The 26,715-nt window shown below is 39.1% G+C and overlaps 3 protein-coding genes across 4 annotated transcripts; 2 read left to right on the forward strand and 1 right to left on the reverse strand.

Moving 5' to 3' along the window:
- Window positions 1-1,006: 1,006 nt before the first annotated feature.
- Window positions 1,007-6,314, forward strand: csgalnact2 (chondroitin sulfate N-acetylgalactosaminyltransferase 2). The gene is made up of 8 exons (XM_036574314.1): window positions 1,007-1,131; window positions 1,798-2,746; window positions 2,890-3,106; window positions 3,345-3,446; window positions 4,111-4,292; window positions 4,566-4,660; window positions 4,820-4,901; window positions 5,011-6,314. Exons 2-8 carry the CDS (start codon window positions 2,095-2,097, stop codon window positions 5,301-5,303), a joined length of 1,623 nt encoding a protein of 540 aa, XP_036430207.1. The 5' UTR covers window positions 1,007-1,131; window positions 1,798-2,094; the 3' UTR covers window positions 5,304-6,314.
- Window positions 6,315-6,429: 115 nt separating this feature from the next.
- Window positions 6,430-16,650, reverse strand: LOC118810505 (SEC23 interacting protein). The gene is made up of 18 exons (XM_036574313.1): window positions 16,381-16,650; window positions 15,285-15,790; window positions 14,943-15,195; window positions 14,410-14,603; window positions 14,095-14,184; window positions 13,074-13,194; window positions 12,051-12,140; window positions 11,698-11,839; window positions 10,173-10,381; window positions 9,897-9,994; window positions 9,357-9,518; window positions 9,169-9,264; window positions 8,903-9,076; window positions 8,544-8,699; window positions 7,994-8,096; window positions 7,294-7,479; window positions 6,989-7,157; window positions 6,430-6,889 (listed from the first exon to the last, which is right to left on the reverse strand). The coding sequence occupies exons 1-18, from the start codon at window positions 16,508-16,510 to the stop codon at window positions 6,808-6,810; spliced, it is 2,961 nt and encodes a 986-aa protein (XP_036430206.1). The 5' UTR covers window positions 16,511-16,650; the 3' UTR covers window positions 6,430-6,807.
- A 1,148-nt stretch (window positions 16,651-17,798) lies between these two features.
- Window positions 17,799-26,656, forward strand: LOC118810508 (minichromosome maintenance complex binding protein). 2 transcript variants are annotated; one of them, XM_036574316.1, is made up of 16 exons: window positions 17,799-17,969; window positions 18,343-18,428; window positions 18,667-18,807; window positions 19,644-19,685; window positions 20,027-20,119; window positions 20,221-20,350; window positions 20,500-20,654; window positions 20,828-20,925; window positions 22,428-22,597; window positions 22,692-22,815; window positions 23,250-23,367; window positions 23,455-23,620; window positions 24,887-25,020; window positions 25,638-25,802; window positions 26,017-26,105; window positions 26,209-26,656. In XM_036574316.1, the coding sequence occupies exons 1-16, from the start codon at window positions 17,912-17,914 to the stop codon at window positions 26,333-26,335; spliced, it is 1,896 nt and encodes a 631-aa protein (XP_036430209.1). In that variant the 5' UTR covers window positions 17,799-17,911; the 3' UTR covers window positions 26,336-26,656. The 2 variants fall into 2 exon arrangements, with proteins under 2 accessions (XP_036430209.1, XP_036430210.1); XM_036574317.1 differs by having other exon boundaries at window positions 20,503-20,654.
- The last annotated feature ends 59 nt before the right edge of the window (window positions 26,657-26,715 follow it).

Here is a 26,715-nt window from a genome sequence, read left to right on the forward strand (position 1 = left end):
ATGTCTATAATAAAATGTTTACTTGCTGCATTGAATCAAATCCTACTTCTTAATCAGCTTGTGCTTGTTATGAATTACTGCTCTATATTAGCCTATCGCTAGTTAGCAAGCTATCTTACTTTCCTGCAGCATATTTACTGTTCGGACCTTTAGGTTCACCTGTTTTCTAAAAGAAATTCATCAACAACTTTTAGCTTTCTCGCTCATTCTCAGTGCTTCTTGCGCTTCTGAAATACTGACTTTGGTTTTGGTTTTAAAATTGGCTGCTCCTCTGCCTGCTCTCTTTAGCCATGTTATTTACAAGACAGATTTGTGCCCCAGAGGAGCCACTTTTGTTTTTGAGCAGGCAGATAGGCAGAGAAAAGACACAACACTCAGAACTTATCATGGAAGTTAGTATTTATGTCTACTATAACAGAAAGTATCGAATTTAGAAACCAAAACCTATTTAACTGCGAGGCTTTTGGAGGGTCCCCCCATCCAAGCAGGGCCCTGGTTAGTTAGGTCCACCATTACCTGTCAGAAACCTCTTATATTGAGCCAAAATCTCGCTCATTTCACCATAAAATACTAATACACATACTAGCATATGATATGTGTGTGTATACACACACACACACACACACACACATATATATATATATATATATATATATATATATATATATATATATATATATATATATGTATATATATATATATATATATATATATATATATATTAGTGATTGCTAAGCTTCATACAGGTCTACACATTATTTCAGTCACACCACTCTGTGCTGTCGCAATGGTAGAATTCACATAGGACAATGCACTTAATTTCCAGAAATAGGAGGGCTTGGTTACAATGAGTAATTATATATTTAAGGTGTGTTATATTTTGTAACGAACAAACTGTAACCCTAAATATGACATCGTGCTTTAGAAGTCCCGGATTCAACAGAGGGCTTTTGCTGTTGAAGGTGTGCTTTTATTTTGAAGTAATCCAGATGAAAACCATCGGAAACGGCCCCCATTTTTCTCTGTTCTTCCGTGTTTTGTGCCCCGTGGCGTTTAGTTCCCACGTTTGTTTTGTGGAAATAATGATTATTCTCACAATTTAACACAGTGAACATTAGCATAGCTACCAAGGTAAGCGAACTCCATGGTTATTGCGTTAACTTCTGTAAATAAAATAACTTCTACGGGAGCATTTCTGACAGCATCCGGCAATTAGCTGTTCCTAAAACAAGCTGCTGCTGCCGCTGCTGCGTCTCTCTGTTCACGGAGATCCGCTACCAGCACTGTTTAACGGCATCCAAATTAACAGCCTCGGTATTACGGCGTGTAGGATTTTAATATGGTGAATATTATGCATTTAAAGTAATTTAAGGAATTTTCTTTTTCAGACTGTTGGACAATCTGCTGCCGAAATCTGCTGACGCCCGAGTTTTCTCGGAAACGTTAATCTATGTTTGTAACGTAGGTTAATTAGTAAAGCTGAGTTTCATTGTGTCGCTCAAAGAACAGTCAGTTTTGTAGTTAGTAGTTTATCTATCGAGCAAGTTTTGAAAGTACTCGGTGACTGATACAGTGGTGAATGATTTACTTGTGGTGTTGACTATGTTTTTGCTGATCATTTGAATTAGCAGAATTGTTCTTTGAACGTGAACCTTTTAGATGCATATTACTTCCTCTCTAAACATGATGGTATCGGAGGTTTTCTGTCTGTCTTCACCCTAAAGCTGTCAGATCTGTTGGTTAAATCAGTTTTTTAATCATTGTTCAGTTTGACTAATTGTTCCTCTTTCTTTACAGGTGGCATATTTTTGTGGTCGAGATGAACGAACTGGATTGGCGACGACACATTTGCATATTTCTAAAGAATCTGAATATTAACAACAAACTGTCCTAGAAATGCATCATGACTGCAAGAGATGCGTGACTTCCCTGCACTCTACACTTGTAGTTTCCCTTTTACATGGAAATTGTATAACTGTGTGTTGCCTGAAGTCCACGTAGATGTGTAATGGATTTATTCCATGTGTAAAGTGAGGTTTTGCCATAGCAGAAATGAGGAGGCGTGGTTGATCGACAGCACCCAGTCTCTCCGCTATGCCCAGGCGAGGGCTGCCTCTGCAGGGCCGGGTGCGCTGGCTCCTCCTGGGTATATTCTTGCTATTTGTGTTGCTTTTCTTTGCCTACCTGCTGGAATGCACCCCTCCTGCAGATGTAAGTCATGTGTTGCCTGGCCTTGGAGGAGAGCCTTATGGGAAAGAATATTACCAGGCCCTGCTGCAGGAACAAGAGGAGCGGCACCTCAGTCGAGCTGCCAGCCTCAAGAGACAGATCGCACAGCTCAAGCAGGAGCTACAGGAGATGAATGACAAGCTGAAGACCCTGCAAGAGAAGAAAGAGAGCCCTGGACCACAGGGTCTGGTTGATGGCAAAGATCAGGAACCGAGCGACCTCCTGGAGTTTTTGCATTCTCAGATTGATAAGGCTGAGGTGAGTACTGGGGCAAGGATACCCAGTGAGTATGCTTTAGTGCCCTTTGAGAGCTTCACCACTACTAAGGTTTACCAGCTGGAGATGGGCCTGACTCGGCATCCTGAGGAAAAGCCTGTACGCAAGGATCGGCGAGACGATCTGGTAGAGGTGATTGAGGCAGGCCTTGATGTTATTAACAACCCTGACGAAGAGGATGGTCAGGAGGATGACATGCCCATGCAGAGACAGACTTTCACAGAGAGCCATTTTGTTGAGGGTAAGAACTGATCATTTGCAGTCTTGGTAATGTTTGTGTGATCTGAGCACAATATTTCCATTTGAGTAATGGAAAAGAACCAGGAAAGGCTATTTTGGTTAAAAACATTCTGTATTTTGTTTACTCCCTGTGCTTTTTATCAGGGCTTTACAGGACTGAGCGAGACAAAGGCACACTGTATGAACTGTACTTTGCGAAGGAGAATTCCCAAGAATTCCGTCACGTCACTCTCTTCCGTCCCTTTGGTCCCCTGATGAAAGTCAGGAGCACATCTGTGGACACAGCCAGCACAATCATTAACATTATAGTGCCTCTGTCAGGCAGAACTGAAGCTTTTGTTCAGTTCCTACACAACTTCAGGTGAGCATAGTTGACTAAGATTCTATAGAATAAGCTGGTCATTATGTGGGCATTTCATAGATAAAACCAAGCCAGGTTCAGTCCAGTTATACTGAAAAGCACAATCAGTTGTTTTTCAGTAATGATGTGGGATTCTTTTTTTTTTCTGGAGGGTGGAATTTCATGCATAAGTGTGAGAAACCAGCCTGTACTCTACATTGCATAAGTCAGTCTAATGTGCCTTTTTTTTTTTTTTCAGGGAAGTTTGTATACTGCAGGACAAGCGAGTGCATCTCACGGTAGTCTACTTTGGAGAAGAGGGTTTGCAAGAGGTGAAGTCATCCTTACGAAAAATGTCCAGGTTTGTGCCCCAAAGGAGTTTTATTTTCAGTATAGCTAGTTAAATTTTAACTCCCTGTCGAGGCTCCAAGCTAGTACAAAGACAGAAACTAGAGTGACTATATTGAACATATTGTGGTTTTCAAAAAACAGGACATTGGGGGCAGGATGGAGGCGTAGGGTAGACTGTAGAAAGCAAATTTCAACAAGAAATCAAAACCAAATACTGGACATTTTAGGGAAGTCAGAAAATCCTGGCTGGATGCAATTTTTTTTCTTGCAAAAGAGGAACAAAAACTTACCAAATGGGGAGTCTGCTTGTCCAAAGGCATATATTATATTCTGTGTTCTCATTATAGTTTTTGAAGAAAATTAGTAATTGTGGTAAACACAGATTGAACTAATGTGACAGACATGTGCTTCTAGAGCCAGGCTGTTTTTGTCCTGGTGGGCTGTTGTCCGGCACAGTTGTGTAATTCCCCTACTCAAACACACCCATTAAACCTGACAATTAACAGATGAGTTGAACCAGCTGTGTTTGGGCAGGGAAATCACCAAACTGTGCACAGCACCAGCCCTCCACTATCAAAGTTGAATACCTCTGCTCTAAAGGATGTTTACTTGTCAAAGGCTGTTGTCTTTGATATTGATTGTGTTTATGTAACTGCAACTCCTGTTGTTCTAAGTGAGGAGAGCTTCACCAACTACACTCTTATCCCTGTGGATGAGGAGTTTTCACGTGGAAGAGGGCTGGACATTGGCGCTCATGCATGGACAAAAGGGAATGATGTGTTGATGTTCTTCTGCGATGTAGATATTTACTTCACACTTGAATTTCTCAGCACGTGTCGTCTGAATACAACACCAGGTATGACATTTCAGCAGCAGCATTGAAGGTGTGTTTACCTTCGGTATATTTATAGCAGTCTTGCAATGACCAGATACTAGACATAATAATATGAAGATGGACACTATTTTTAGTGAAGGTATGTGAACATTAAAAAAAAAAACCACTTAATCTGTGTATGGATAAGAATATAACAGAATACAACACCAGGCCTGTCCTCTTGTCTGCTTGTTTGTGTCTTTCAAGGTTGAAGCACTCTTCTCTGTAAATTTGTCCCATTTCTTTCTATCTAAGGCAAGCGAGTCTTCTACCCGGTAGTTTTTAGTCTGTACAATCCTGCCATAGTATATGGAAACCTTGAATTGCTTCCTCCCATTGAACATCAACTGGTATGTAACCAGTTCATTCACTCATGCTTTTAATTTTGTAGCCTTTAAATACCATATTATATAATATGGTGCCATTTTGTTCAGAAGATTCATATAAATAAATGAATGTACTCAATACACAAGTGTTAATAATGGTATTAATATCGTTGTTATTTATAGATTCATAAAAAAGATGCTGGATTCTGGAGGGACTTTGGATTTGGAATGACTTGTCAGTATCGTTCTGATTTCCTCAGCATTGGTAAGTTGCATTGCCATGAAAATGAGTAACTAAATAAAATACCAATTTAAAAAAAAAAACTTAACTAAACTTCTGTTTTCTTTTGTTCCTCTGTGAATCAAAATTTAAGGAGGATTTGATCTTGAAGTGAAAGGTTGGGGAGTAGAAGATGTCCACTTATACAGAAAGTATCTGCGGAGTGACCTGATAGTGATGCGCACTCCTGTATCAGGTCTGTTCCACCTATGGCATGAGAAGCTGTGTGCAGACGAACTGACTCCAGAACAGTATCGTATGTGCATCCAGTCAAAGGCCATGAATGAAGCCTCTCACTCTCACTTAGGCATGTTGGTGTTTCGTGAGGAAATAGAAAACCACCTTCGCAAACAGGCCTACAAGACTCAAAGCAGGGCAGAGGATTGAGGCGGTTGTTGAACCTGCTGAAAAGTAAGCACACTGTGTCAGTGGACTACTGTTGTGCGAAATAGCCAATTGAGATTCGTCCAGATATTTTTAGATCAATATTCTGTCTGAACTAATGCAGAACTTATATCTGAAATAATCCATGGAGTAAAAATAAACCCTAGGATCCACAGACAGACAAAATATGGGTGGGAAACCATACGTACTGAAGTGCTTTATATGGACTTTTGAAAGCTGCGGACTTGACTGTGATTTCTCATGTGAAATCTCTATAACCGGTCAGTTTACTTTTGTTACTTGAGTGTTAATGGATATAAAAAGACTGTTGCTGTTGGTGCTTTTATATTCAAGCACATTATACTTGGCCTAATATAGGCAACTATCAGTTCCCCACTCAGTTTTTTTTTTATTTTTTAATTTTAGTTTTTCTTAATGGAGCCATACTGTTACATTTTTTATTTAGTTAAAAATGCGCTGTGAAAAAGGGTCCAGAGTTCGTAAATGTTGATGCAGCTGAAAGAGACAATCAGAGTGGATGTTAACAAAAAAGGAATGTTATGGAACAAGTCAACTAGTAACTGTTTTTTGTACTGAACTTCCCCAACCCTTTCTTCTGTATCGTTTTGAGCATGACCAATGACTATTCAGCAAGTGTCAATTTTAGCCTTTGCACTGTGTTTAATGACACCATTTAGTGTCACTTGTTTTAGTTCAGCCAACTGTAGATAGTCAAATCTTTGACTCATCGGTTCCTTAAAGCTGGTTTAGAATCTAGAAAGTGATTCTCACAAATCACTTAGTTTCCACTGAGGATATGTCCTCAGCTCATACTGTTAACAATAAAGGGACGTAAACAGGACTGACAGCTACAGAGTCTGAAAAGTATGGAACTGCATGTTACAATGGTGAATTTTTTTCAAAAAAAGTAAATAAATAAATGAAGAGCAGGCTGCCTTTCAGTGTTGTGTTGACTCTAGTTTGTCATTGTTCCTGAGTGGTCATAGTATAAATTGAATAGGAGTCAAAATGTTTTTCATGAAGGTGTGTGTATATATGTTCATAATTAACATTATGAACACAGTCTGAGGGCTCAAACCAGCTTTGTCATCAGTGACAGAAATACAGGTGGTACTAAATCAGTTTATTATGTGGCTTTGCTGTTGCTGTTAGTTAAATAAATTGGACAGATTTGTATTCTTAACCAAAAGCAATAAAGTTTCGGTTAATACTATGGTTCATGAATCAAGTGCACTCGAGCTTTCACAGTGCTATAAAGATGCAGATGTAAGGTAGTACTTAAATCCACTATTTAATTTTTAATTTCTTAATTTAAGACATACTGAATAATACTTCTGTATTCATATTTGTACAAGAAACTACAAGAATAGAAAAATCAAAGAAAATAAAAAATAATGTGATTCAACTGTGAAGACAGGCCCTTCTGGAACATTCGAAACCAGCTCAATTTTTATGAATATGCATTGATTTCTGGTGATCCATGATGTTAGTGCACTGTCTGCTCTGGACGTATGTCCATACTCCTATAAATCTCTTTAAGAATGAGCAATGCTGTGTCCTCAGACTCCCTGCAAAACAGACAAAAAAAAACACATCATAAGTAGGAAGGATTATTGCACAGCTCTTATTTCCTCAGATATATTTACATTGTGCTATACTCCACATACCAATAACACAGGTGGCTCTGGAGAGCAAAGAGGTATTCATTGAAGCTCTCAATGGGCTTCTCTTGTAGGACATAGTCAATGCGATTCCCTCCATTGAGCATGCCCACCTTCACCTTAGTCTCCTCCTCTTTCAGGGGTTCGGGAGTATCCACTACTAGCTTACTGGCAGCTATACAGACACATACAAATTTACAAGAGTTATGTGATTCAGTCTGACTGAGCAGAAAATCCCAGCTGAAAACAATGTAATATATTTATCAAAATAACAAAGTAAGGATGCTCTACAAAACATTTTTCCACCTAACCTTCGTCCTTTTGCTTCTCCTCTTCCTCTTTGATCTGACTGGCCACCATGGCCAGCTGTTCATGCAGCTGAATGGAGGAGGTGTGAGCACGAGCAAAGTCATTCAGCGTCTGCCAGGCACTCTTAAGAGAGCTAATGAAACCTTGCTTCAGGTCAGAACCCATCCGAGAGAGACTCTCCTTCAATTCTAAACACATAATAGACAATATATTTGATTGATGATTCATTTTTTAATGTGTTAAACCTTTTCAATGTTATTAGTTCTGTAACTTCCAAATTAAATCTCCAACACTTTACAGAGCATTTCTCAAAATACACAACACTCCATAATTAAGGGTTTTAATTACAGTACAGTTCTAGTTCAGAAAGGAGTACTTTAGGCTGCAATCAGGCTTTTCACCACAAAGTGGCAGCTAGAGCACTAAACCTCCTTGGACAGGCAGTGGGTAGTTAAAGTTCAGAGTTTTTAGATTACAGATTGCTCTCTGAATGCAAGAACCAACAGCGCACAATAAACCACATTTAGAAGCTTAAAATGGTTTGTACATGTATGAATTTTAAAAACGGAATGTAAAAGTGTATTAATGCTAGCTTATAATGAGCTCTAAACAACTGCACTGATGGGGAAAGCATTTCTTTTTATTAAAAATTAATGATCAAATGAAATGATGAAAACGTAGAAGAAATTCTATCATACATACCAAGATGAAGTCTTTTCCTCCCTTTATGATGTGGAATCAAAACGGGATCCAATTCTACATCTGGCAAAATCATCGGCTCAATCCTGTATGCCACTGGATCCAACTGATAAAAGCACAAAAAAAATTGGTGGTGGTATGATTTCTATTTATGGCACAGGCACAATTTCATTACAATCAAATGACTTGCAACATCATCTATAAACTAAAGAAACAAGACAATCCATTATTAAAAGTTACATGACAGACAAAATCACTGCTTTGTACTTTTAACAGCAGTGTCAGAATTGAAATAATAGTGGTATTTTGTAGTATTTTATATGACATTGTTACTAACTAGACTTCAAAGTTAGAATGGCTTTGATTTGTCACAACTCTCACAGATCACTGCACAGGAACAAACGAGACCATCAGTGGGCTCAGGCAGCACACAATACAAAACTGTTTTACAAAAGGAGACAGTGAAGTTCAACTGATAATGTGAATACATGCAAAATAATTTGCTTGGTTTTGTGACGAGGACACAAACATGTTGAGATTTGGTCAAACATACTGGATGGTAAATGTTAAAGAAGCCCTTGCAGGTGGGAAAGCGGTAGTTCTCCTCTATCTTCTCCACACCTCGCACTGTCAGAAACATACCAATGGGAGAGCCGAGAGCGAAGAAATTCATAGGCTCAAAATCCAGAGCATGATACACCACAGACACCTATAGGAGGAGATCATATTCAGTTCAGGGTTTAAAAAAAAAAACACAAGACTTCACAAGAATTGAAACTGTCGTAAGAACCTTTCTACAACTGATGTCACAACTAAAATGGAACTGTATCTCAATATGAACACTTTCAGCAAGCATGCTAATATAGTTATAACTGGCACTGTAATCGAATGTGGATTGGTCTAGAACTTTACCTGCCCAGTGCCAATTTCAAAGCAATTGTAATCCACATGAATGGAGGACATAGTCCTGCCAACTGGAACTTTGATGTTGGCAATATCTGTGACTGATCTAGTTTGTTGAGAAGCCGAGACTTCCTTAATTTCCTCTTTGGCCACAATTTTCTCTGGTGCAGCCTGTTGTGCAGCCTGAAAATGAAAAAAGGAAGGATGAATTTTATTAAATCAGTTAACTAAGTTGACCAACACCAGACACATCATAGAGAAAAATGTGTGCATGCCTGTTTTGCTGCCTTCTCTTTGACAAACTTGGCAAGCTTCTTGCGTGGCCCCAAAGGGATGCCCATTTCCTTCATATCATCCACTGTGCACATAAGCTGCAGTAAGGCATAGAGACACAGTATCAGAATGAACAAACACTAATATGAAATGTATTAATGTATGAGTGAACATGAAAACTTGCTCTTACCAGTGACTCAACATCAATCTTCTCATGTTCGAAAGTGCTGAGGTACTCAGACAAGCCCAAGTGCTCCAGAACGGACGACAGGTCAGCAGTCTCCTCCTCGTTCCCCTCCTCTGCTGCAGCTGGGCTAAAGGCCTCAATGGCCTGGGAGATAGGAGGACTAACCTATGGAACAATCATTTAGTATTCATCTGGCTCAGGTGCTCCAGTAAAGCAAAAATATATTGAAGTATTCAGTGGTTACAAAACATAGCACCCTCTCGCATTGCTAAGATGTCAAAGCTAGATAACTGATACAGTCTTAGAATATTAATTTACACAGGATAATTGATAAGATAAAGTTTTTAGTTATGTTTAGCGGCTCAATCAGAAACCCTACGAATAAGATTTTAATCTACATTTGTCCTCTCCTCCGTGCTCTTTTTGAAAATAAACAGATGTACCCAAACCTTGACACCTCACCTGGCAACTCTCGGTGGACTTAAAATGCATGTTGTATAAGCAAACTTCCTAATCTCAACTGCCTAATAATTTTAACGTTACCTCTTTCACTTCAGGTTGAGCATTTCCATTTGGAGTTGACTCAGAAGAAGGAGAGCCAGTCTTCTGATTAGAAAGCAAGTCAAAAAGTATCAAAGAGCCTGCAAGTAGAACAATCACAGGTTAAAATGCAGCAAGAATAATCAAAACAACATCAATGCACTTAGATTATTAGGCACCACAGGCATTTAAACAAAATAGCAGTAAGACCTTAACACAGAACTTTTATGAACTTTTTATGACATACTTAGTTCTTCAGACAGAGAAAAACATTCCTACCTAAGCTGTGTCCAGACACTGACACACCACCTTTGAAGTCTGGGTTTCTCTGCATGAACAGCGCATATAGCCGATTAATCTCAAAAGCCACAGTGTCCATGATTGTCTGGCAATAGGTTGGGCTGTTGTAGAACAGCACATCTAAGAGGGTTTCATTGGTAAAGTGTCGCAGCCGACCTGTGCTGGGCAGTGTTATCTTCTTTATCCGCCTACGAAAAAAGAAAAAAAGAAAAAAGGTTTGGATTTAGTAAACACTACTTTTGCACTGTTGCTGCTCACCTCACAAAGTGATTTAGTGTTATTAATGTAGCTTTTCAAACACTGTATGTGCAAAAGTATGAGGATACCTCATTATGACCTCTAAATGACCTAAAATGGACATTCTAAACTATGACCATTAATATTGAATTCAATCCATCCCAAAGAGTGCAGGACTCTGTGCAGGCCACTGGAGTTTCTCCACGTCAGAGTTGTCAAACCATGACAGGGGCACAGTCATGCTGGAAAAGGAAAGTGCCTTCCCCAAACTGTTGTCACAAAGTCAGAAGCATATAATTTTCTAAAATGTCTTTGTATGCTGTAGCATTAACATTTCACTTAACTGGAACTAAGGCGTCTAGACTAAACCCTGAAAATCAGCCCCAGACCATTATCCCTCCTCCATCAAACTTTGCTGCTGGCACTCTACATTCTGGTTGGTAGCGTTTCTCCTGGCATCCGCCAAACCCAGATTCGTCCATTAGACTGCCAGATAGTGAAAAGTGATTTATTATTACAGAGAATATGTTTCCACAGCTCCAGAGTCCAGTAGCAGTGTGCTTTACACCACTTCATCCAACACTTGGCATTGTGCATAGTGATCTTAGGCTTGTGAGCAGCTGCTCAGCAATGGAAACCCATTACATGAAGCTCCCAATGCACTGTTCATGTGCACTCAGCTGCCCCACTTTTTGAGACTGCGTGGGCTACCGCTTCATAGCTGAGCTACTGACGCTTCTATACGCTTCCGTTTCACAATAATAGCACTTAGATTTGACTGGGGCAAATCTAGCAGGGCAAAAGTTGCGCAAACTGGTTTGTGGCAAAATGCATGACAGTGCATTGGCGTATTAAGTGTTGCTCAAATGACAATAGAAGTTGCTTTGTGACTACTGTTTGCTACTTGCCGCTAGACTACTACTACAGATTTTTTTTTCCTTGTGAAGCTCCAGTGATTGATATGCAGAAAGAAACTAAGATCAGTGTTCATAAGTGGCTAGCCTACTAATCTAGTTAACAACATGGATAAGAACAAACAAATATGACATTTAACAAAAAAATAACAATAATATAAAAAATAACGCATGTATGCATACTGGTAAAAAATGTAAAAATGCAGGATTATGCATGTTTCATTCTTTTCTCATTGTATACTGTTGTGTTTGTTGATTGAAAGCAATACAGAGTGGCCTGATAGGCTGACGATTTACACACAAGTCTGACTTATTTCACTTTAAGGACAGGGTCTTGGAACACGTAATCATACCTGTCTACACCTGTAGCATCTCCATGCAGGGCTGTGTGCCAATGCACAGGCAAAAACTCCACACGGCTAATAATATGCTCATCTTGAGCCTTCTTAAAATGACTGCGCAGCAACTTGAGGGATACACTGCGGAAGTCATCCACTGTGAACATACAGAACACACACACACACACACAGTTTTATCCAAGATCACACGATGCCACAACTCCGCAACTTTCTGACCATAAGGAACACAAAGGAAAGCCGATGGCTGATTCTGACTGCATTTACAGATTAGCAGTCTGCAGAAACAGGCAGCAGGGTCCATTTAGAATTAATATAACTCAATGTTTTAGAAAGTCTACGGGTCTTACCACATTCCACCATGCTCCTGAATCGCAGATCACACACTGGGCCAATGCCATGCACCATAAACACCAGATGGTCTACTTGTGGCATCTCACCTAGAGAAGAGGTTGCAACAATCTTTATACATTCAGCCAAAATGTTCTCTCATATAATATGAAACACATTTCTGTTAAATTTAGGTTAAAAAAACATCTAAGCATTTATGTGCTTTCGACTAAACACTTGGGTGCACAGGCTGGATTAGGACACTCCAACAACAAAGAGCTGCACACAATATAGGCTGATAAATGCAGCATCACTGGCATCCATGAGGGTCTTAAAAAATAAAGTGGGTTACAGCACACACTGTAGATTAACATTTCTTATTACAGTCTCATGGAGAAGTTTGGGTGTCCCTGGTCAAATTACATGTTTGGTGATTTTCTAAGTGAAAATAAGCACAAATCCTCTACAGACAAGACATAATTACTGTTTTACTGTTTATTTGCAAAACTTAATATAAGAGGTAAAAAAAGTAAGACAAAAGTTCCTCTATATTCCTATATTTACACTTGTTCTCTGTAGATCTGTTAGCTTATTATACTTGTTCTCTGTATAATCTGTTATCTTATTTTCATTTAGAAAATCAACAAAACATATAATTTGAGTGGGGGATGATAACACTTTTGCCCATGACTGTACCTGGAGTGCCAAGACAACTCTTACTTAAGATCTATATATACCCGCAGGGCAAAACCTTTTAGGTTTCCTCACCTCAGTTGTAGAACAAGCTTCCTTCCAAATATTCAAACAACCCTACCTCTGACCTCCCTCCATCATGATATAAAGATCTTTAGCAATACTAAACAATATAAAATTATAATTACAGTGTTTAAACACCTATTCAGCTATTCATTTGTAAGGATGAGAAATTATGAATTCTTTCAGATTCTCTATGTTTATTTTTTACCTTCTACTGTTTGTATTTTACTGACTTGCTCCTGATTAACAACAAATGTCTAAATGCAAATGGCAAGAAGCCTACTTACCATCAGGGACTTCATCATGGTCATCATCCACACCCCTCTTCACCACTCTGGGCCGTGTCTGACCATCCTGTGTGGTGCCCCACTCATCAGGCATGGCTGATGGCTGAAACTGTACTATCACCTGCAGAGTGGACCAATGATGTTTATATAAATAAGACACAAGATGTCTTTGTGAACTTGAAATCTCTGTCTGAACTTGACTGCTCATGTTCAGATGTTCCAACACATTTCCCGAGTGTGTATTGGGTTCAGATCGGCTCAAATTTCATGTTTGAGTTCTTTAAGCCCGCTACCAACTTTTAACATATGCATTTCCCCTGCTTTAGTTCTTCTCTTTACTTTATTCTTCCTCACTGCATTCATTACCTTAAAATATTTTTTTTTTAATCTGACATGCTGGAGTCACCCAATTGTGTTGTTGTCCACAAGGTCCATGCTTTGAAACATGGGAAATATAACAGCAAACTGATTCAGGAGAGAACAGTTTACCGCAGCCAAAAAGACATTTACGATTAATTTCTTTAGCCAAAAAACAACATTCATGTTATATGTCTAATACATTATATGTAAAGCTCCTTGTAAAGAAATAGAGCTTTACGATTAAACAGGTGAGAGCTGAATCAGTACGAATCAGTACCATCATATTACGGAAAGTTTATCCAGAATTAAATATTTGGGACGTTGTTTAAAAGCACTGCATGATGAGTAAACTCTTTAACGCAGAAGACTCATTTTGGATGAACTTATTACTTTATTATGTTTAATTATTTTATATTATGTTATTGTCCTTAAATGTTTATTTAACCAGTATTATCATTAATAATGTGCCAGTTCAGGTCAGTTTCGGACAGAATTTTGTTGGTCAGGTCAGATTCAGACTCAAATCTTTTAATGATGTTCAGGTTGGGTTTGGACAGATCAAATTTGATGGTGTGGCCTATTGGGCCCAATTGAAGTTCTACTTCTTATACTCATGACTGTTAAAACAGCACTGTTTAGAGAGGGCATGTGAATGATATACCTTAGGGTTGTGCATGACAATTGTTTCCCCTGAAGGAAATTCCAGTCTGCGGTGCCACTGATTAGTAGACACAGCTTTCTTATATTCTGCCTGTTAGAATGAATAAATAAAGTCATAAAGTCTTATACACGTACCACCCATTCTCAAAGAATTTGCAATATGACAACCTAATAAGAAATTACAGAATTAGTTATGAACTAATTAACAGAAAAGAAAAACCACAAGTACTGCTAAGTGAGGCATTAGCAATTATGACATAAATCACAATTGTTGTAAACCCTCCAAGTAGGCAAACTCATGGAGAAGTTGAAGTACCTCCAGTTTGTCACTGAACTCCTCTGAATAGGGAATAAAGCGGCTGTCTGAATCTCCTTTGTAGAACCAGGTACAGCGTCGGACCTCAGCTGGTTCCTCCTCCCAGTACACAGCGGTCCGATTGCGGTCATATAGTTGCACATCATAGCGTCCACCATCCGTACACACAATCACATTCTCTGGGTCTGGCTGGACTAAACACCAGAGGTACCAGAACACAATCTTTTAACTTTCATAACAGTCACAATCAAGCAGTACATGAATCAACCACTGATCTATAACACTAGTACATTATACTAGCAATATGTTGTAACAGGCCTTAGCCTTAAATATGTAAAAATAAACTGGCCCTCCGCTCTCAAACTTTGCACTAAGTACTACTGGTAAAGCAAAGAGTTTTTATCATCACTGAGACGTGCTATACATAAGGTTTAGTCCAACAGTCAGAAATGTTTCTTTTCACATAAATCCCATCTCAAACTGACAACTAACAACTGAATGCATGCATCATTTATAAAAGATTTCTCTCTTACCAGAATTAAAAGTCTCTTCCAGTCGAATAGAATCCAGAATGCTGAAGGGAAGCCAAACTTTCTTGGACTCCACTTGTTTGCAATAGAACCAATGAGGCTGGACAGGCTCATAGACATTATAAGAGTACTGCATCATAGGGTTGACTGGAACCACAGGTCCAGCCATACTAGGTCCAGCCATACTAGGTCCAGCCATACTAGGTCCAGCCATACTAGGTCCGGCAGGGGGTGGCGGAGTCTGTGTAGGGGGAGGCTAGAGAAAGGAATATCACCTTTGGTCTTCATGTATTTTCATGCTAAAAGCATCAAAAATTTCAAGACCTCATAAATAAAAGAACCTACCTTAGCAAATGTTGGAGGTGTTGTTTGGAATGTGGGAGCTGGTGGGGCTTGAGAGTAGGGGTTGAAGTGCTGCGGGGGCTGACTAGGAGATTGCTGCTGTAGCTCAGGAGCCATGAGGTAAGGGCTTGCTTTGCTACTTGTGGCTGTGTGACGATATGGATTATAAGATTGCTGGGTGGCTTGGGGCGGTGGAGACATTGCCACATTAGGTGGAGGAGTGTGTGTGCCCATGGGCTTCTGGTAAACTGTATTGCCATATTGTTGAGTAGGATTCACCTGGGAAATTGGAGGGTTTGGGGGTAAGCTTGCAGCACTGGACACCGGGGAAGGACCTGTTGATGAAACAACTGCTGGTGTGGGAGGCAAGCCTTGCTGATGCCCTATTGAAGCAAACGGGTCACTATTGTTGGTAGAGCTAGAAAAGTAGCTGAATGTTGAGGGCTGAGGAGCAGTTGACGAGATCTGACCAAGAAAGCTGTCTTCTTCTCCAACTTCACTCGCATCATCTTCACAAGAAAAAGACGTGGAAAAAATCCAGTCATGGTGATCAGTGAAGAATTAATAATTATAACATTATACTGGACACAGAAATGAAGACAGGAGCAGGATGTAAACTAGACTATTGTCATTTCAACAACAGGATTTAACTATTATAGATAACATTATTTCGACGTTCAAACCAACACACTTTGTTAACACCTGCTAAACAAGGGCTGTGCGATCTAATATTAATGCAAAGCCTATTACTGTTTCAGAAGAGAATGACAGTTATTTTATGTTTCGATCCTGTGTTTTTCGATAGCGGAACTGTCCAGCTGATCTAGCTGACGGTTGGCTAGAACATAAACACTAACGTCGTTGTTGCTCATCAGCCTAAGTTAGCGAAAAAATATCTACATATAAACTCGTTATACTGACATAACAGTTCTAACAGTGCCTTACTGACGTGCTGACATGCTGTATGAAATCTGGTAAACCGGCTAGGTTAGCTAAGTCGAATGATTTAAAGGTTAGCTACCCAGCTAAGTTAGCTCACTCTGAACTGGAAACTGCTAACTAGCATCACTCTATTTCCACTTTAAGTACAACATCTTACCTCCAGATAAAACTGCCGGCCCACTTGCTTGACTGACAGGAATAAACGGCAGATTGAAGTGAAACTCTGGGGCTGTGGAAAACAGCAGATTGGCGCTGGTGCTCGGAACGGTACTTTTCCTTTCAGCCATTTTCACTTACTGTTACACGTCGCTCCCACCGTCCGTGTAGACGAGCAATAGATTTCAGTAACTAGCTAAGTGTTTCCGTGATCGTCAGGCAGGCGTAGCTCGGGCTTTTTTACAATCGCTAATATTCATTTCTTCCTCATTCTGTAAGTTTAGTGAATTCCAGCGGGGTGTTCGTCAATCCACATGCTATATGGATCTACATGATTAGGTCACTCTGTCGAGATGACGTTGCAGGCCAAAGCAATCGATCGCAAAACGAATTGAATGTGATCAAACGGTGTGACGGTGTGGCGGTGTTCGGCTTTAAAGGCCGTTTCCTGTGAGGCGCAACGATGATTAATAACAAGGATAGCAATTATTTCAATATTTTTTGGTATTGCAAATCAAAAGAAGCTGCTTTTGATTAGTTTTTGGTCTCTGTACAGTATGTAAGAACTATTTACAGACAGTGATGTTAAATTCTCAAGCAAATCAATAGCAATGATAACTCAGTATGCATATACTTTAGCATGCTACATATACATATATCATTTGTTTTCATATATCCAATGAATGTATGCGTAAATAAATTTGAAAATACATAAATAAGCTATTTTTTTAACATTTTAATCAACAAGAGAAAATATGTCTGAGAAACACTGGGCTCCCAGCTGGCAGAAGATGCTTCAACATGTGAACTGTGAATTTATTTTACAGCTTTATAATATGATCAGTAATCACAACAATAATCATACCAGTTTTTTTTTTTTTGCAATCTGTAAATCCAGCATGATGTGAAGAGCCCATATCTTTACTTTTTTGTATTTTTTTCCTGAGGTCCGTGGCATTTATGTGGTTTTATGCACATCAGCCGTCATAATTGATTTTTACATGAAAAGTTTCTAATTTCTGTTTGTCTATTTGAATTAAACGGGCTCTTTGTCACTGTGCACGTAAGACTGATATATGTAAATTACCTCAATTCTGATTGGCTGCCCTGCCCTCGTTAAAAACATTGACGTGCTGGGCGGAGCCAAAGGCTGTGGGCTAAATGAGCAGTTATATGTAAAAACGTTGGTTTTCATTACATTGTAAAACAAATTAATTTAAACCAGACTGCTTTTGCAGATTAGGTTTCTCTAAGGGACTGTATGTACTAGAGAGTGAACAGTATGTTTTAAAGTTTTACAGTAGGCTTATTTACTGTATTAGCTCTGTGCAAGGCCTTTAAGCTGTCTAGACAGATGCAGAGCTCGCGCTTGAGGTCACATGACGGCTGTTCGTGACGCAATTTTCCCGCCACCGTGAATTGTGTGGGGCAGGCGAGGGGAGCGAGTTTGCAAAAACGTGTTTGAAGTATATGCAAGCTGCATTATTAATAATATTCGATTACTTTTCATACTTTCTCAGAGACCTCCAGCTATGCCTTCGGTTCAGGATTGGATAAACAACCCACTGGGCGTCGTCGACGGGATTTTCGGTAAGAGGCGAAGTTTAACAGCAGCGCTTTTCCTCGGCAGTTTTCTCACTGTTTGAACTTGTGACTAACGTTAGCTAGCCTGGCCGCTGGCTAACCACCTAACTTACATGTTTTCATTGTAGTTACTATCGCATCACCGCGTGGTGACCTAAAGTGCATCGATTAACCTCGATTATTATTTGCTCATTGTTAAAAAACTTGAGTTATTTAATTCACATGAATAGCTCGCTGGCTGCATGTTATCCTATAGACCAATAGCAAGCATGCTACTCAGCTAACTGAGACATTTAGCTAGGTCTCGAACACAAAACGTTGCTGAGACAAGCTGCTGATGTGAGACATGGCTTGATAACTTATTTTTGTCTTTTCTCAGCCCAGAACAACTCCAGTCCAGAGTGGGAGAGGAAGGTGGTGGAGTATTTCAAAGAGAAACTGAAAGTAAACGACGCACAGTCGTGGGTAAGTGTCGAGTATTGATGTTGTTTAGGGGAGCAGCACATGATCCATCCTGTGAGGAAGAGCTGTTTCTTCTGTTTTCTTATCTTCTTTTAACAGTTTGCTGTCAAATATGTTTACCTTGCTGAACGTTACACTTTTATATTTGCAAATAGACAAACGTTGACGTGGCTGATTTGGCTAATAAAGGGATTTTAGTTTGCTTCAAAAGGTTGTAATAATGCTGTTTTGAAATGTTTAGGTTCCCTCCCTAAATGACGTTCCCCTGCACTATCTGAAGCCCAACAGCCTGGTGAAGTTCCGCTGTGTGATCCAGGATATGTTTGATCCAGAATTTTTCATGGGGGTTTATGAGACAGTTGATCCTTCAACAAATTCAAAAGTGAGTAAACACAGTTTGTCACCTTTCTGCCTGATTCATTTAAGGGTTTGCTTTGTTTCTATATTTCCTACTGTAGCACTCTCAACATAGCTTGTTGTCACCAGCGTTGGTTGTCTTCGGTCATCACACAGTTCCAGTGAAATTAAGTGTACTTTACTTTGTTTAAATAAAAATTAATTAAAAAATACTGCTTGCTTCTTTTCCATAGTCAGCTGGATATATACTGGAGCTGTTGCATGTATATATCTGAGTTTGCACTGGCTAATAAAGAAACTTTTTTTAGTTTGCTTCAAAATATTTTTGTTTTTTTTTGTTTTGTATGCAAGGTGATTGTAATAAGTTCCATCCCTAAATTGTTTCTTCTTTGTTAAAAGTACACATCGTAGGGTTTGATGAATTTGGCATAAAGGTATTATTGCATTATAAAATGTTAGATTTATAATTCTCTCAATGAAATATGATTGATTGTTAATTCTGGTTTCTTTAGCCAAACTGGGCACTGTACCTTTTTGGGCTGTTTATAATGAGCCTTTTTATATTCTGGAGCTCAAACTCTGTACACATAAAACAATCTAGCTCTACATTGAAAGTAAGAGGAAACTGGCTATTTAGGACAGTGAGAGATGCATAATTATTCTACATTTTAGTATAGGTGTAGCAGCAGCATTCAAAGACAGTGCAAGTGTACTTCCCTGACTCAAATTATTTACCTTATAAAGTTGAAAAAAAAAATACAATAAATTGGCTGATTGCCGATTTTGTGTTTAGAGCAGAAATCTTCTGATTCAGATTGTGCATTCCTAATTTCTTAAATTTTGTTTGTGTTGAATTTTTAGGTGTTGAGATGTGGCAAGTACAAAGACGTTACAGACTGTGGAGTGAGTGAACTTTTACAACATTTACAGATGGATTATTTTAACATGTTCACTCAGTGCAGTGATTAAATTAATATTACTGTAGATTTTGTGCTGCAAGTCTTTGTAATTAATTAATTAATTAAATGATTCTTTAATTTCAAGTCATTCTCATTTAATATTTTTTTATAATTTATTTAATACTTATTTTCAGAGAAAATAATCATTATACTTGTTTGCTGTAAATGGGTCTAACCTTTTGTATGACAGATCTCAAGTAATTTTTGAAAAAGTAGGATAACGTATGTTTTGTTACTCCCCATTCTTGATCATGAATTATTATGGGAACATGTTTGTGATTACAGCAGGTGGATTTCAACTCAAGAAACGCTGTTACTTCAGAGAGACAGACTTTCTATTGTGTCCCTATACCAGGAGAATCTCAGTGGGTGAAAGAAATATCCTTTCAGTGGACAGCTCTTAATCTGTGGAACATATTTATGGAGCATAATGTTAAATTTATCATTTATCGTATGAAAAATCTTTAACTGCTGAGAACAATTATGCCTGCTCCAGCCAAGCCCGAGTGGTGCCCTCCACATCTTACACCCCAAACAGGCACAAACGCAGTTACGAGGAAGATGATGAAATGGACACGCAGCCCCAGCAAGAGAATAAATCAAACTCTGGTAATAAGTTTTGATGATTTTTGTCAATTGTGCATTTAGTTTCTTCTTGGAGTTGTCAGTTAAATAGTTGCAGTGATCACAGGCATCATTGTGCCAGTTTGAATGTATAGCACGTTTCTTTCTTCTTTCTTTCTTCATTCTTCTCCTAGTAGGACTTCAGAACGTAGATTCCCATAGAAATGTGGACTCGAAACGGCTGGAAACAGAAGCTCCCAGTCAGAACACTTCACCTTCACACTGCTCATCTAACCTAGATCTCAACTTCCCTCTGCCTGGAGAGCGGGGCCCAGCCTGCCTGGTCAAGGTAGTTCACAGTTTGTTTTTGTTTCATAAATTATTGAAGATTAAACTGATCATCAAAATACAATAATGTATGGCCATGTAACACTACATGAAGAGACCCTTTTTTGCTTGCACTTGAGACAGTCTAGGGAAGTCTTGGCTCTGTTTTTTAGGCTTTCTCTGTAATTCTGGCAGGTGTATGAGGAGTGGGACGGCTTCAAGCTGAACGACATGCTGGAGGTCTTCGGCATTCTCTCCGTTGACCCTGCTCTGAGCCTGATAGCTGATGACAAGTAGGCTTCTTTTATTGAATAGTTTGAAGTGGCCAATATACCAGTGTTATTGTGATAAATTCTGAAACAGTACACTATTCTGAGTTTATTGTTGGGATCGGTACTTTTACTGTATAGAACAATTGCAAGTATGAGAGAGAGAGAGAGAGAGAGAGATTGAGAATGAGAATGTATATGTCTGTCAGCGGTAAACTACTAACACAATCCTAGAAACCATTCCACAATAATAGCACTCAAAGTTGAGTGGGACAGATCTAGCAGGGCAGAAATTTCACATTCTGACGTGTGGCAAAGGTGGCATCCTATGACAGTGCCTTGTTTGAAGTCACTGAGCTAGTCAATACAACCCGTTTCACTGCCAGTGACTGTCTATGTAGATTGTATATATGCCTCACGAGAGTTTGGGCAACACACCCTAATTACATGTTTTGTTCATTTTCTAAGTAAAACTGAGTTAACAAATTTTCTGCAGATAATACACTTCTGCACTTTTTAATATACAGTTACTGTTTATTTGCTACGTTTAACATGACAGAGAAACTTGTTCATGCATTTGTTACAAGCAGACTTGACTACTGTAATGCTCTTCTTGCTGGCCTTCCTAAGAAAACTATACATCCCTTACAACTCGCACAAAATGCAGCAGCGCACATCCTAACAAAAACAAAAGAGCTCATACCACTCCTGTTTTAAAAGAACTGCACTGCTTACCTGTATCACTCAGGATAGATTTTAAAGTTTTGCTTCTAGTTTTTAAAGCTCAGAATGACCTTAAAGCTCCTCTTACATCACAGAGTGTCTGTCTGTTTATGTTCCGGCACGTAATCTAAGATCTGCAGATAGTGGCCTTCTACAAATACCCTCTGTAAAATACAGAAAACATGGAGAGGCCTCTTTCAGTTATTATACTCAATTCCACCTTTTATTAGACAGTCAAGCTCAGTGCTCACTTTTAAGAAGCATCTAAAAATCTCTTTAACTTGGCGTTTAATTAAAACTCTACATCTTATGGTATTTATCTTCTAATTTGATCTGTTTCATTTTCTTCTTATTCTAAATAAATACTAATGATTTCTTGTTTGACTATGTTTTATCACCTGTCTGTAAAGCACTTTGAGCTGCCGCCGGCATGAAAAGTGTTAAATAAATGAATTATTATTATTATTATTATTACCATTATGAAAACAAACAATTGTTGTGGAAAAGGTGTCATATTTTAGATTTTGTTTCTTTCCAGTAAATACTTAGAAACTGTGCACTAAAATTTGCAGAAAAATGCCATGTTTAAGTTCTCTGTAGCAAATGTGTTAACTTCAAGTTAAAATATACTTCGACTGGGGGTGTTCAAACGTTTGTATATGACTGAAAATGTCTTCAAGCGTCATGTTATATTATTGATATTACCAACCCCCCCCCCCAACCTTAGTTGTGTTTTAGAAGTTGCCATTTATTACTTTTTTTAAGAGAAACGTTTGTCTGAAAGAAGATCTTTTTGTTTGCAGAGAAGCATCATCTCTGCTAGACCCGACAGAGAGCATGGAGACTGTGGAGGAGCAGAGAGCCCACAGTCCACCTGCATCACTCGTACCTAGAATACACATGTTGTACGCCCAGCCACTGCAGCACAACAATCCACTACTGCCCTCTGCTGTTTCAGAGGACAAGGGAGCCTGTAGGTATATTGTAATTCACATGTGTATATTCTCGGTATAGAACATAACTGCAGGATTTGTCACGTGTCGGTCTGTATGTGTGTCTGTCCTCAGTTTTAAGTGGCGTCCTGAGTGAGTTGACATCAGTCAGAGCGGAGCTGCTCACTTACCTCACACACATCTTTCTGGGAGACTCGCTGGCTGCAGAGTATCTAATTCTCCATCTCATCTCCAGCGTGTGAGTGGATCCTAAGAACCTTGGTGGTCCTTTATCTAATGATTACACCACAAATAATTCTCCTTAATTTATCATTCCCCCACCAGAAAATATTTAGACGGTAGTACATGAAAAGATGCATGTAGTGTGGTATGGTAGACATACGGTTTCCTCTGTTCAGTAGCACCTGTGTTCCTTTGACTCTGTGTTGAGGATATTAACTACAGTAAATTGATTTTAGCCATTGTTTCATTGTGCGCTAGCTGTATACAGGAGTCATTTGTCATTAAGACCAATAGGCGTAGTGAACCGCAAATATGTTTCGTGCATTGTTGGGCAAGGTTTCATAACACTTGTCACGTGGGTAATATTGTTTGTATATAAACAGAACAAGGACATAATGTTAATATACTGCCTCACACTGAATGCTCAACTCCTTTTGGGTGCTCTTGTAGGTATGCCAGACGAGATGTTCTTCCTTTGGGCAAATTTACACTTAATGTCAGTGGCTGCCCCCACAGCTCTCCATACACAGACCAGCTCTACCAAATCATCCAGCAGCTTGTACCATCTGTGAGTGCACTACAGTCATTTCTCTGTAGATAACTTATTTCCCTCAAGCACAGAAATAAGTTATGTGTGTTATTGCCTTTTAACTAGTCATACCGGATATGTATGAGTCTCCAAAACATGAACAATCAGCGCATGGTGCCCAGAAAAGACTACACAGCCAACCGGCTGGTGAGTGGGACTCTCCAGCTGGCCAGCAACACTTCTCTGTTTTTGGATGAGACGCAGCTTGAGCAAGGCCAACTGGACACTACAGGTGAGAGCAACGTGCCACAGAATTGGTCATTTCATTGTAAAAATTCAGGTGCCAGCATCATCTTTTAAAAACACAGGTGATCTTGTTAAAAATAAAGACAGATGAGTTTAAATCTGCCTGTCATATCTAAGTCCTAGTAACAAAAACATTTAAATAGAAATTACTGTTAAACTATTATATTGTTAAGTTTACAGGATTTAAATACATTTTTCTTTTGCTCATTTGGAAGTGACACAGCATCCTGCCGATAGTTAGAAATTCTGCACTGTCTCTTTGGGAGTGCTCTTGCATCTTTGCAATGGATGTTCATAATGTTAAAGTTCTGGGATTTTTGCCCAATTAATATGGATAAAGTCTGGCAAAGTTGTAACGTAACAATTGTATCTACTTTCATTTACTCCAAGTGCATCAGTTACACTGGAGGGTTAAATCACTTTAGGCTTTACTAAAGACATTTGATAAAAGGTCATCTATGAAGTCCAAAATGTCTAATACATTTGCTCTATAGGGAAGTAAACTGTGTCAAAATTTAAGCTGTTCATGTTTACACATTACGGAACTAACGTTCTGTTTGTGTGTGTGCTTGCTGTCAGCATGGGAGCATGTCGTGTGCTAACAAAGCATAGCAGCAGTATGACTGGGTTAAGAAACAGGATCAACATTAAATTTTATTGTATTATTTTAAGCACTGCAGTAAAGGATTATAGTATATGAACTGTTGTATTATTTTAAGCACTCTGGAAGCAAAAGGGAGATTTCCACAGAGTAGTGGAACTTCCTGTGCACGCTTCAGTTTGGTTGCTGATACTGCAGGACTTTTGACAAAACACAGCAGTGTCGCTTTACATGAGACAGTAATACTGGTATTTGTAACCATACCTCATGTTTCTAACAGTCGCCTTTTCTGCAAATGTATTTTTGTGTATTGTCAAAAGCTACAGGCATACTGACCAATGGGTATGATGAGACGCAATATGTTTCAAACAATCATATAACTAGTTTGAAAACAAATGACCATGCATCTGTCTTTAAAAGACAGAGCTATGTATTTATTGTATAACTCATACCTTATTTCTACTGACAAGAACTGCCGAAAACTTAACCATTAACCATTACCATTGCATTTTCTTGTTTTAATTTTGTCTTCAGCTGGAAGCAGTAGATGTTGAACAGCCTGCTTCATTAGCTCAATGGGCAGCTTCACATACTTCCACTTAGTATTCATTGTGTATGCTATATGAAGACCTGTGCATCTCTTTGGTGTAGGCGTGCGGAACATCACAGCGCTGGGGAACTTGATCTCCTGGCAGAAGGTTGATTACGACTTCAACTACCACCAGATGGAATTCCCCTGCAATATTAACGTGCTCATCGCGTCCGAGGGCCGCTCGCTCCTCCCGGTAAGGACAGCATGCCTACATCTTTCTTTCTCCCACACTCACACTTTCAGACACTAGAGGGCAAATTGTAAGGGAGGTGTGCTCTATTCCAGTTGAGTGCGAGTGTTTTGGGTTTCAGTGGCGCTCTCATGAGACTGGCATGTGCGTTGCCGGTTGTTTCCATTGGGCCATTGAAGAGACAGCCTGATATTACTGTTACGAGCCACAGAGGCCTTGTCAGCTCCCTGGCTGGGCACTCGGCACAGCCTCACTCTGATGCTAAGAACCTGTGGAATGTGCTGTGCTATTTCTGTGCTATTTCTGTGTGTTGGCTCATGTGTTACCATAGCTGCAGCTGCACTACAAGGACATAAGACAGACAGGCCAGTTCAGACCATCTATTTAATAACAAAGAAATGGCAAACCACCACCTAATACTACACTTTGAAAAGACCATTAATATCAAGGCAAACTAACATATTTTTAGGCTAATTTTAAACAGTTGGAACAATTTTGGCTCCAGTTTTGTCCCGGTGGGAGTTACCACAGGATTTTTTTTAGCCTCAGGAATTTACAAGGAAAGTTTGGCTTTAATTTGTTTGTAACTTAAAAAAAACAGCTATCCTCTGCCTTTGTAGTCTGACTGTCAGGTGCATCTCCGGCCCGCTTTGAGCCCACCCAACTTGGAGGAGTACCTGAAGACAGTACAGCAAGCCCAGGCTCCATCTCAGCTCAACAAGTATCGTGTGTACCTCACAGTAGCCCGCTCATTGGATTACAACATCTCTGACCAGATCACTAAGGTCAGCAATTGTGATCGTAGAGTGTTTATCTTACTGGCTGCATGTGTTTATTTTTACATTTTGTTTGTTCTGGTAACCAGTTTGGGTACAGTGTGTGTTATCTGCAAGTTAACTGGAGGTCAAGTGTTTATATAAATGCTTCACTCAAAATGCTAATATTGCTAATACATAATAGTCTGCACCTCTTGTTATAACTTACATAATTCCCTGATAGGCAGTAGAGGAGGACTTTGTTGAAATGCGTAAGGATGACCCTCAGAGTGTCTCTGCTGAGGACCTGCATAGGATGCTGATAGTTGCACGGTGAGTTTCATCTCCTTACTGTACATTGTTTCCATTGTTAATTCAGCAATTCTGACTGTTACTCAATTAACATGTATTTAAATACCTGTCCTTCTGCTTTCAGATTACTGTCTTTAAGTTATGGGCAGACAAGTCTTTCAAGAGAGAACTGGATTAAAGCCAAGCAAATGGAGATGATGCGGATTAGCCGAACACAGCAGCAGAAATGTGTGAACGGCAATGAGCCTTAAACTAGTCATATCTTTTCAAGTAAGGCTTGCAGATTTGTTAACTTCATTGTGGATTACAGTTAATGTTTTCCTGTTAAATAAGGTAGTGATTTTTTTTCTTTGTACAGCACTGAGGTTTTCTTTTTTACTTGACCCTTTTAAAGGTCTGAGAATGCAGAAAAGGAAATAAATTGGTATTTTTGAAAATATTTTGATAAATCTTGAAATGTTATGTACAAATAACCCAAAAAAGTCCTTGAAGCAAAAGTTATTAACATTCTAACTCAATGTTTTGGACAAGTAGGACAAATAAAAAAAAGTTGATTTGCTTAAAAAAAAAAAGTGTACTTCTCATTTCTGGATGTCTCACAGTTTGGGCTAGCCAGATACACCCTTAACGC

This window comes from Colossoma macropomum, unplaced genomic scaffold (genome assembly GCF_904425465.1).
Source record: "Colossoma macropomum unplaced genomic scaffold, Colossoma_macropomum, whole genome shotgun sequence".
Taxonomy (NCBI): Eukaryota; Metazoa; Chordata; class Actinopteri; order Characiformes; family Serrasalmidae; genus Colossoma; species Colossoma macropomum.